This window comes from Schistocerca nitens, chromosome 8 (genome assembly GCF_023898315.1).
Source record: "Schistocerca nitens isolate TAMUIC-IGC-003100 chromosome 8, iqSchNite1.1, whole genome shotgun sequence".
In the NCBI taxonomy this organism is placed as follows: Eukaryota; Metazoa; Arthropoda; class Insecta; order Orthoptera; family Acrididae; genus Schistocerca; species Schistocerca nitens.
Genome location: NC_064621.1, coordinates 286,121,082 through 286,133,836, shown reverse-complemented (window position 1 = coordinate 286,133,836; position 12,755 = coordinate 286,121,082). Strand labels below are relative to the sequence as shown.

Genomic DNA, 12,755 nt, shown 5'->3' with positions numbered 1-12,755 from the left:
GCAATCTTAGCAACAACATTACTGGTACATATATAAGACCAGGCACATTAAGTGGGACCCATGACCTCAGCAGTTTGGTCCCTTAGGAATTCACAGACACATTAACGTGACCACCGCCTACGTTCGGTATCAGCGTGCAACAACCACTCACAGACTGCAGATGGCAGCATTAGCTGTGAAGAGTGTATAAAGCGTGTCGGGGGGACGCGGAAAATAGTGCAGTCGTTGTTGTAATACAGAAACGGAATGATGTATCTGACGAGCAAGAGCACGATCACTGGCTTTCGGTCAAATGGGTAAGCATTCCCGAAACGGCCAAGTTTCTAAACTGTTCGCGTGCTGCCATGGATAATGTATCCCGTGCATGGCAAAATGGCGCTGAGGCAAATGTGTCGCACCACGGGCCATAGATGACAGGGCTGACCGACGGCTGGGCAGATGTGTATGGCCGAATAGACCTGCAACTGTTCAGTAAATGAACGCCCAGATGAACCAAGTGGCTACCAACAGTGTCTCCTCTACAACCGTTCTGCGAACTTTGCTATATATGGGCCTCTGCAGCAGGCATCTGGTTTGTGCATCTATTCTGTCTGTTGTTCATTGGCGACGAAGGCTGGAATACCGCAATTGGAAATCCAGTAAGGGGCGACAGGTGACCTTTTCAGGTGAATCGCGTTTCATGCTCCATCGCACATATGGCCGTTAAAGGCGTGTACGGCGTGGGACGTCTGAAAGCAAACTGTCGTCGGCCAGAGGACGGATCGTTAGGGTCTGGGGAATGTTTCGCGGCATTCCATGTGTGATCTCGTCATTGTGGAAAGCACAATAGTATTCATCTATCCTTGGGGACCACATCGCCAAAGGCATCAGAACAATTTTCGCTTCGACTAGGTCGTTCCCGGACCAGGGCTCCTTACTTCAAACTGATACGTTTATCCTTCCCTATCATCCCACATTCCGCAAAGTAAAAGATTCATCGGAAAACAATGCATGACTCAAGAAGAAGGAAGGATTAGTCATTCACGACAATAATACTCCAGCTCACAGCGCCCAGGTGGTGAGCACCTCCATACGGGAGGCAAGAATCGACTGAATGGGAGGAAGACTGCAGATACAGTGGGGGCCAGAGGACTCTAGAGAAGTGAAGTCACCTGTCGAAGGCGATGCGGTAGAGGCGAGCGAGGCGCGCCTCCAGCTCCCGCAGCGTGGGCGGCGGCCGGCCAGGGGGCTGCTTGACCACGGTGAGCAGCCAGTAGCGCTGCTCCGCAGTCCAGCCGGGGTCGGGCTCCGTGGGCGCGGGCGGCGGAGGCGGCGGGGGCGGCGGCGCAGAGCTGGAGGGGCCGCCCGGCGCCAGCGTCGGGGTAGGGCGGATGCTCGTCGCTGGCTGATCACACCACAAGCGTTTCAACACTTTCTTCACCCCATCAGGGCATTCAGGCCCTCTGTCTATATCACAGTAAGGTTTTACACAAATCGTACCTTTTACGTCTTAGTTACTACAGAAATGACAATAACAATTGTTTCCATACACATAATAAAAATGAATGTATATATTCGCGTATATTATTGTGTGTATGTTCCACATTTCCTCCTAAACAATGAACAGATTTCAACCACACTTGGTATACGTGTCGCATGTTGACTGGAAAGAATCGCTGTTGGGGTAAAAACCATCTACTTATCAAAGAGCCGTGGGTGAGGGTGAAAAAGCAGTGTAGCCGACTACTCTGTCTCAGTAACTGCCGCATGAGCCCGCCCGGCTAGCCGCGCTGTCTAACGCGCTGCTTCCCGAGCGGGAAGGCATGCCAGTCCCTGGCACGAATCCGCCTGGCGGATTAGTGTCGAGGGCCAGTGTGCCGGCCAGCCTGTGGATGGTTTTTAATGCGGTTTTCCATCTGCCTCGGGGAATGCGGGCTAGTTCCTCATATTCTGCCTCAGTTACACTTTGTCGGCGATTGCTGCACTGTCTCCACGTATGCATACACCATAATTACTCTACCATGCAGACATTTGGGGTTACCCTTGTCTGGTATGAGACGTTCCCGGGAGGGGGGGGGGGGTCCACTAGGGGCCGAACGGCACAATAACTCTGGTTTCGGTGTGGGGCGGCGGTGGTGTGAGTGGACTGCTGTAGCCTGTTATGAGGGCTACGGCGGGGACGAAGCCTCTCCATCGTTTCTAGGTCCCCGTTCAACACACACTACACAACTACCACATAAAGCATGACCTTTTAATTTATTACATCTTTACTATTAACTGTATTCATGACACATGAATGTACCAACAGAAGAATATGATTCTACGACATATAGCTCAGTAGATACCATGTCATGAATACTGAAATGCGTGAAAATGAAGCAGCAGCGAGTAATGCCATACAGATATAGGTGAAATGTGTGTCCAAATACGTATGAAATATGGTAAGTGTATGTTAAATATAGCTGACATGTGCATATGCGGGCAAAGCCATGGACAATAAGTACATCCTAAATCTCTGGAACAGTTTCAACCAAATTCGATACACATATCAGTTACATGACTAAGAACCACCAGCCTTTCATTGAGGTGGGGGTAGGAGGAGATGGGCAGACAGAGATGGGGAAGGAGAAGATAGGAGATGAGGGAATGGACAGAGAGGAGGAGATGGAGAGAGACAGGGAAAGAGAGAGAGAGATGTGTCACGAAGAGGTGGACAGAAAATGAAAAAAGAACGAGAGGCACAGAGAGAGGAGGCAGGAGGAGATGAACATCGAGATTGGGAGAACATGGACAGTGTGAGGAGGTGAGGGAGGAGGAGATGGACGTAGAGAGGAGTGAGGGGGAAGTACAAGGAAGGGAGGAACAGCAGATGGACAGGGAGGAAGGAGCAGACGGACAGAGGGGGAGGAGCAGATGGACAGAGAGATAGGTAGGAGGAGACGGACGGACAAGGAGGAGGGTGCGGAGGCACTCGACAGGGAGAGGGGGTTGAGGAGATGGACAGGGATGGGGGGATGGGGTGTGAGAAGTAGATGGACACAGAGAAAGAGAAGGAGGAGGTGGACTATAGAAGATCGGAATTAATACATGCCCAGGCAAAACCGGGTATTCAGCGAAAAATGGATAAAAATAAAATGGAGTTAATATAATTGAAGTGATATGAATGCAACTAATTACAATCTCTATAACAGTTAATTCTGCTGCTGCTAATCAAAATACAGGCTTTTTGACTACTATACAGAGTGACGAACGAAGGAGTCCCTGAGTTCAAAATTAAGTATCCCGAAAACTGAATTCGATGTACGAGTACAACGAAAGGTATTTTTATTGTTAAAGCTGTAAAAATTTTATACAAAGCTATACAGAAGTTCCGGAATAGTTGGAAAAGTTGCTAACAGATGGGCGCTGTTCGCTGTGCAGCTCATACAGCATCAGCGTGCATGATTAAATTCGTCCTCTGCAAGTAGTCTTTGCAGTCATATCACATGTCCACCACTGGCAGTACAGAGGTGGCGCAAAAGAACAGTCAAATTTTCCATAACATCCTGTAGTGGCTCAAGGGAAATGGATTCAAATACCATACAGCTCGCCCATTCAAGTTCGTGCAGCGTAGTGTCCCACGAAAGTAGTCACATCAGCTGAATGTGGTGGCAACGTTGCGTAAGTAAATTTGCAGTAATTCACCGCATTAACTCTATTCCTGAAATATTCATCAGGAAAGGGAAACACCTGTTCAGTGTGATGTGGTCTGTCTCCATCTTCCATGAAACACCCGGTGACTGGTCGAACCTCCAACGATAGCTATGTGGCGATGAATTGCTCCAAAATCGCAACGTAACTTTCACTAATGATCGTTTATCGCATGAAAAAGGAACCAATAATCCCTCTGCTGCATACCGCTGCCCAAACATTAACTTTGGGAGAATACAGTGGTTTGGCTTCACCCATATGGAGATTACCGGAACCCCAAAATCGCCAGTGTTGTTTATTCACGACTCCTTTCAGGTGCAAGTGTGGTTTATCTGAACGAGATGCAGCTAACATCAAATCTTTCATTATCAATCATTGTGACAATCTGGTTCGCAAAGTCAGGCCTCTGTCGCACAGCTCCTTGGGTATGGCCTTGTGGCTTTGAATTTTTAATGAAGACATGTGTTGGCTCTGGCTCAATATTTTATGCGCGATATAACGCTTCAAATCAATCTCTGCTGCAATACTTTTCCTTGGATTTTGCTGAAACGCACTCACGGTGGCGACATATTCGAGAGTAATTACCGTTTGCATGGGGCCGATATTTCCAGCTAGATTCGTTGGCATTTGGCGACGGCTTGCGCACGGTTTTTGCATCCGATACTTTTGAAACATTAATACGTGTTTCAAAACTGTACCTTGTTGCTGTACGACTGTGTTCAAACCTCAGGTATTCCAGTACCATAAATACACGTTGTTCAACGGAATGTATGCAACCTCTTCCTTCGGTACGCTAGACTCCTTTCACGTTTCAACGGAAACACTGATCACTCTGAGCTGCGGCGCATTATTTACAATCACAAGGTACTGCGATTACAACGTCATTTATTAACAGAATTTCGAACTATTTCCAAACTTCGGTATAACTTCTGCCAAAATTTCTTACAGTTTTCGCAATAAACGTACCGTTTGTGTCCTCTTCTATCGATCTTAGTTTTCTAGATATTTAATTTTGAAATCAAGGACCCCCTAGAGGATAACAAAACAAGCAAATAGTCCTAATAACCATCGATCTGTTGTAGAATTTGGAACATGTCTTGTGCTCGCGTATTATGACATTTCTGGAGATCGAAAATATCCTCTGTACCACTGCAGGAACAACATGAGTTCTAAAATAACGATCGAGTGAAACCCAGCTCGCTCTTTTCGTGTATGAGACCCAGAAACTAGTACTCACGTGTTCCTTGACTTCCGGAAGCCTTTCGAAGGAGTTCCGCATTGCCATCTAATGAACAAAATAGTGCGTACGGAATATCAGACCAACTGAGAGATTAGACTGAAGTGTTTCTAGCGAACAGAACACAGGCCGTCATTCTGAATGGAGAGAAGTCTACAACCGTACAGTAACTTCAGGCCCGCCCCAAGGTAGTGTTATAGGACCATTAGTTTTGACAATATACATAAATGACTTCGTAGATAACGTCGGAAGTCCCAAGAGGCATTTCGCAGATGATGCTGTTGTATGCAGAGAAATCGCAGGACTAGAAAACAGCAGCGAAATGTAGGACGTTATGCAGAGGGTCAACTCTTGGTGCGGCGAGTGGCAATTGGCCCTTAACATAAACAAATGTAACGTATTCCGTATACACAGACATAAAGACCCTTTATTGTATGATTACACGATTGCAGAACAATCACTGCAAGCAGTTACTTCTATAAAATATCTACATGTATGCGTACGAAGCAATTTGAAACGGAAAGACCACATAAAATTATTTGCGGGTAAGGCATATGCCAGACAGATTCACCGAAAGAAAGGAAATGTAGTCCATCAACAAAGAAAGTATCTTAAAAAACACTTACTTGTTCGACCAATACTTGAATATTGCTCGTCAGTGTGGCATCCGTAACAAATAGGACTGATAGAGGAAGTAGAGAAAATCCAAAGAATAGCAGCTTGTTGCGTTACAGTTTCATTTTGTAAGCGCGAAAGCGTAACTGAGATGCTCAGCTAACTCCAATGGCAGACGCTGCCAAGAGAGGCGTTGTACATCACGTTATGGTTCACAGTTCAAGATCCGACAGGTGTGTTCCTACAACAGTCAACCAATGTATTGCTTCTATCTATTATATCTCCCCAAAATAGCATGAAGATAAAATGAGACACATTGTGGCCCACACGGAGGCTTGCCAGTAACCGTTCCTCCCGCGAACCGTACGCATCTGGGATAGGAAAAAGGCGGAGTGACAATGACGCAAAAAATACCCGCTGCCATACGCCATTAGGTGGCTTGCGGTGTATAGATGTAGATGTAGATCCAGAAACCAGTGATTTCCCGAATACAATTCATTATGACTGAGTTCATGAACACTTTATAATAGAGACCCTGAGGAGTCAAACTGCAGATACACACTTCACGACAAAATAATTAGTCAAGTGAATAACCGCAACTGAGGACACTATTTACAGAATAAAGATCTGCTTCACTTGCCAGTAATTTCTTGATTTATTCCAAGAGCGCTTTCGAAGCATGAAACTTCATCTTCAGGTGGCACCAAATAATTACGGGAACATAAATGTTTGGCGGTCGGGCCAGTCAATCATGGGGGATCACATACATGTCAAACTGACGCCTGGGAGCGTAGGACCAGCAACCACAGCATCCACCAGGACAGCAAGACATGCCGACCACCGACTGCCACAGATTTATGTACCCATGTCCCCTGAAGATGAAGCTTTATGCTTAGAGATTGTTCGTGGAATAAATTTAAAAATTACTGGCAACTGAAGCGAATTTTTATTCTATAAATACACTTCAGAACAATTACATTACAACAATTGCTCCACAGGTAGGTTTCAGCACATTTCCTCATTGATGCCTGTAGATGTTAAAAAATACCAAGCGTGTTCCATATCCTTGACAACCACCCACCATGTGTTCCCAGAATTCATCAACACTTTCAATAGGGCTGGAATATACCAAAGATTTTAAATATCCACGTACAAAAAAAACGAATGATATAAACTCAGGGAAGCTGGGAGGCGATGGTATTGTCGATACACTTCTTACTGAAAATTTGTGGTACATATTCTGAAACAACAAAGTGAAAATGTTCTGATGCATCATCATGTATGTACCACACATGCATTCTTTCACCATAAAGAACGCCATGAAATGCTTTGTAACAGTGGCACAACTGCACTTGTGCATTCATCATATATTCCAGACCTATTTGTATTATGATTATTTGCTTGTTTGATTGTCCTCTACTTGCCCCTTTTGTTTGTACCCATAGAAGGCAAAGACCATATTATATATATATATATATATATATATATATATATATATATATATATATATCAGAATGTATATGTGTATGTCCAGGGTCTTCTCCTAAACCCCTCAATCGATTACAAGAAAATGTGGCATGGGAACAGCAGGTATCACAAGTAGCAGCAGTATGGGGCTTATAACCTCCTAACCCCTATAGCAGTGTGTTTTTTTCCAGCTTCTGGCATATAGGCTGCTTTGCATGACACGTATGTTGTGTGGGAACAGTATCAGAATGCCAAATCAACCTGATTTGCAGGGCATCCTACATGTAAGGCACAAGATATGATTTTACATATCCTGACATGTAGGCTTCCCTGCTTGAAAAGCGTGTTGTGTTGGAGTACTATCGACCTGCTTAGTATGGCGACCTTTGTGTCAGGGGTAAATAAATGATTTTCAACCCCTGATGTGTGGCCTGCCATTGCATGACAAGCAAGTTGTGAGAAAAGTACCAGTCTGCTTTACTGAAGTGTACTGAAGGGGATACATGTGCTGATAAGCATGGTTGGGAACAGATTGAGAGGGATAGAGGAAGGGATGGACAGAATGAGAGAGAGGAGGAAATGAACAGAGACAGGGGAGGAGAGGGAGATGCCTTAGGCAAGTGGAAGGTGTAGAGGGGTAGTGGGCAGATGGAAAAGAAACAGGGGGAAGAGGAGATGGAAAGAGAGAGGGGAAGGAGAGTATGGTTAGAGGGAGGGCGAGGAAGATATGGTCAGGGAAAGGGTTAGAGAGAAAGAGGGGCAGAGGAGATGAAGACAGAGAGGAGAGAGAGGAGAGAGAGATAGGTACAGGTGTTAGGATTAGGTAGACAGAGGGAGGAAGAGGTGGACACAGAGAGGAGGAGGAAGAGGTGAGTTCAGTATATATGTCGAATGTATAGCTGGGCAAAGCTGCAGGGGAAAGGCTAGTATATATACACTGAAGAGCCAAAGAAATTGGTATACCTGCCTAAGATCGTGTAGGGCCCCCGCGAGCACGTACAAGTGCCACAACACGATGTGGCATAGACTCAACCAATGTCTGAAATAGTGCTTGAGTGGCTTGACACAATGAATCTTGCAGGGCTATCCCTAAATCCGTACGAGAGGACGGAGATCCCTTCCGAACAGCGCCTTGCAAGGCATCCCAGATATGCTCAATAATGTTCATGTCTGTGGAGCTTGGTGGAGAGCGGAATCATTTAAACTCAGAAGAGTGTTCCTGGAGCCACTGTGTACCAATTGACGTGTGGGGTGTCGCATTGTCCTACTGGAATTGCCCATGTCTGTCGGAATGCACAATGGACATGAATGGATGCAGGTGATCAGACAAGGTGCTTACGTACGTGTCACTGTCAGAGTCGTATCTAGACGCCTCAGGGGTCCCATATCACGCCAACTGCACACGCCCTACACCATTACAGAGCCTCCACTAGTTTGATCGGCTGCCTGCTGATACGCAGAGTCCATGGATTCATGATGTTGTCTCCATACCGTACACGTCCATGCGAGGTGTAAAGCTTTGTGTCTTGCAGTCATCAAGGGTACACGAATGGGCCTTCGGCTCCGAAAGCCCGCATCGATGATGTTCCATTGAATAGTTCACACTCTGACACTTGTTGATGGCCCAGCACTGAAATCTGCAGCAACGAGAGGAAGGGTTGCATTTCTGTCACACTGAACGATTCTCCTTAGTCGTCGTTGGACCCGTTCTAGCAGGATCTTTTTCCGGTCGCAGGGATGTGAGAGATTTGATATTCACTGTACACTCGTGAAATGATCGTATGGGGAAAATTCCCATTTCATCGCTACCTCAAAGATGCTGTGTCCCATCGCTCGTTCGCCGACTATAACGCCACGTTCAAATTCACTTAGGTCTTTATAACCTGTCATTGTAGCGGCAGTAACCGATCTAACAATTGCGCCAGACGTTGTCCTATATAGGCGTTGCCGACCGCAGCGTCGTATTCTGCCTGTTTACATATCTCTGCATTTGAATACGCACAGTTTCTTTGTTGCTTCAGTTATAAAAATGATTTGGTTTGTGTAGTTTGTTCAGAATTGCGACAACATACCGAATATTTCATTTTTCAGCAGGAATGAACACCACCTTACTGGCGCCCACATATAAGAGTATACCTTAACAGAGAGCTGCCTAATGATAGATCGACCCTAAGAGGTGTATGGATATCGTACTCCGCAGTTGTCATCCTAGGTCACCTGATATCATGGTGTATAACGTTTTTGTATGGGTTTTTTAAACACTCAATTTTTTTGCCCCCTCCCCTCCACCCCCACCACGCAGCAACTATTATGAACAGCAGCCTCTCATATTAACAGCAACGAATGCTGAAACTCCTGAAATGTTTGTGAAAGTATGGGATGTTTTTGACTACTGTTCGAATGTCTGCATACATCCATGGAGGGAACATTGAACATCTGTCAAAGGGAAGTGAAAATTTTCGTCTTGATTGTACTTGTAACAAGTGCTCCAATGTTTCATGTGCCAGCATGAAAAGATGTAGCTCTGTAACGATTCTTTGCAAATTAAATACCATTTAGAACCCAAATATCGATACATAACGCTGCTTGGGCAAGTTAAGTGAATTATGAAATAAACTACACTACTGGTCATTAAAATTGCTACACCACGAAAATAACGTGCTACAGACGCGAAATTTAACCGACAGGAAGAAGATGAAGATGCTAATGATTAGCATTCACACAAGGTTGGCGCCGGTGGCGACACCTACAACGTGCTGACATGAGGAAAGTTTCCAACCGATTTCTCATACACAAACAGCAGTTGACCGGCGTTGCCTGGTGAAACGTTGTTGTGATGCCTCGTGTAAGGAGGAGAAATGCGTACCATCACGTTTCCGACTTTGATAAAGGTCGGATTGTAGCCTATGGCGATTGCGGTTTATTGTATCGCGACGTTGCTACTCGCGTTGGTCGAGATCTAATGACTGTTAGCAGAATATGGAATCGGTAGGTTCAGGAGAGTAATACGGAATGCCGTGCTGGATCCCAACGCCCTCGTATTACTAGTACTCGAGATGACAGGCATCTTATCCGCATGGCTGTAACCGATCGTGCAGCACGTCTCGCTCCCTGAGTCAACAGATGGGGACGTTTGCAAGACAACAACCATCTGCACGAACAATTCGACGACGTTTGCAGCAGCATGGGCTATCAGCTCGGAGACCATGGCTGCGGTTACCCTTGACGCTGCATCACAGACAGGAGCGCCTGCGGTGGTATACTCAACGACAAACCTGGGTGCACGAATGGCAAAACGTCATTTTTTCGGATGAATCCAGGTTCTGTTTACAGCATCATGATGGTCTCATCGGCGTTTGGCGACATCGCGGTGAACGCACATTGGAAGCGTGTACTCGTCATCGCCATACTGGCGTATCACCCGGCGTGATGGTATGGGGTGCCATTGGTTACACGTCTCGGTCACCTATTTTTCGCATTGACGGCACTTTGAACAGTGGACGTTACATTTCAGATGTGTTACTACCCGTGGCTCTACCCTCCAAAAATGGTTCAAATGGCTCTGAGCACTATGGGACTTAACATCTGAGGTCATCAGTCCCCTAGAACTTAGAACTACTTAAACCTAACTAACCTAAGAACATCACACACATCCATGCCCAAGGCAGGATTCGAACCCGCGACCGTAGCAGTCGCGCGGTTCCGGACTGCAGCGCCTAGAACCGCGTGGCCACCGCGGTCGGCGCTCTACCCTTCATTCGATTCCTGCGAAACCCTACCTTTCAGCAGGGTAATGCACGACCGCGTGTTGCAGGTCCTGTACGGGCCTTTCTGGATACGGAAAATGTTCGACTGCTGCCCTGGACAGCACATTCTCCAGATCTCTCGCCAATTGGAAACGTCTGGTCAATGGTGGCCGAGCAAATGGCTCATCACAATGCGCCAGTCACTACTCTTGATGAACTGTTGTATCGTGTTGAAGCTGCATGGGCAGCTGTACCTGTACACGCCATCCAAGCTCTGTTTGACTGAATGCCCAGGCGTATCACGGTCGTTATTACGGCCAGAGGTGGTTGTTCTGGGTACTGATTTCTCAGGATCTATGCACCCAAATTGCGTGAAAATGTAATCACATGTCAGTTGTAGTATAATATATTTGTGCAATGAATACCCGTTTATCATCTGCATTTCTTCTTGGTGCAGCAATTGTAATGGCCAGTAGTGTAAGAGACGCACAATAATAAATAATTGCTGTGTTTGCGTTCGATGCTGCGCAACAGTTATCGTTGTCAAGTGACAGATTATCATGCATAATTTCTGGCTGGAGATATTCGCTGGCACACTTACCGGGCTAACTACTGGCGAGCTGGTAACGACGACGACCACGAGGGTGGGCGTGCTGGTGGGGAAGACGGTCGTGAGCACGGTGGTGGTGCGGAACACGGTGGTGGTGGCGGGTGCGTGGGCGGCGGAGGCGCCAGGCCCCTGGCCGGGGCCCGGGGGTAGCGCGCCGTCGCCGGACCCCGTCCACAGGAAGTCCTCCAGCCGGTAGGCGCGCCGCATCGGCCACTCGCCCTCCTCGCCCTCTGTGAACGACACCACTCTGCTCTCACGTCTACTCCCCTTCTCAAGTGGTACACTTTACGACGACGAAGTTGAATTTCTGTCACTAACCGCAATGTGACACTGAAGTAAATTCAATGGTGGCCGTGAAAATTTGTGTCAGACTGGTACTCGAGCTCGAATTTCCCACTTTACACGAGCGGTCGCCATAACCGCTTTGGCTATCTGAGCACACTTCACCTGCAATCCAATTTCCCAACATGTCACACACTACACATGTAGCCTCTTCTGTCCATTACCCTCGCATTGATTACCGCAAGAGGTCTGACGAAGAGTGCATCTGCACTGAATGATCATATGTGGAGGAAGAGATACCACACATATAAACAAACATATGCACCTTGATGGCATTAATGCTCATTCACTCTTCATCTGACTTCTTGCAAGAATCAGCGTGAGGCTGCGAGCAATGAGGGTAGTGAACAGGGGACCCCTACATATGCAGTGTGTAGAGGTTAGGGAAACTAGGTTGGAGTGAAGCATGCTCAGATAGCCAAAGCGATTACTCGCGTGAAGTGACAAATCTTGCTACGAGCCCCAGTCCGGCATAAATTTTCACTGATTGCCATTGAATTTAATCTGATTGCGGCTAATATCGGAGTTTCAATTTCGTCATGTATAAATGCAACTGTGGGATCAAGAACAAATGGAGTCTGCCCTCTTAGACATGTCTAAAAGAATAGACACCATATACATAAAAAAGATAGCACACTTTATGCCAGTTTGACGTCTGTTACGTGCCACCTTCACGGTAATGCACTATACAAGATTACTGTAGAACACTGAAGCGACTTCATAAGGTTATTGTACCTATAATTAATTGACATATTGTCAAAAAGCTAAACACTCATATAGATAAACTCAAAAAATAGGTATTGTTGCAGCCGCACTTCAGATTTCTACCACGTGAGTGTAGCAGTGAGCAGAAAGTGTATGTTGTGCTTGAAATTGAGGAGGAGGAGGAGGGGGGGAGAGATTAGTGTTTAACGTCCCGTCGACAACGAGATCATTACTGACGGAGCACAAGCTCGGATTAGGGTATGATGGAGAAAGAAAGCGACCGTGCCCTTTCGAAGGAACAATCTCGGCATTTGTTCAAATGGTTCAAATGACTCTGACGACTTTGGGACTTAACATCTGAGGT

General features: G+C 46.4%; 1 protein-coding gene across 1 annotated transcript in view; it reads right to left on the bottom strand.

The window, feature by feature from the left end:
- Positions 1-11,551, bottom strand: part of LOC126199526 (uncharacterized) — a 183,626-nt gene extending 172,075 nt beyond the window's left edge. Inside the window, exons 1-2 of the mRNA XM_049936447.1 lie at positions 11,336-11,551; positions 1,152-1,285 (exon numbers count right to left, since the gene is read on the bottom strand). Coding sequence (XP_049792404.1) covers positions 1,152-1,285; positions 11,336-11,551 — 350 coding nt within the window. The remainder of the gene's footprint in view (positions 1-1,151; positions 1,286-11,335) is intronic.
- Positions 11,552-12,755: the final 1,204 nt, after the last annotated feature.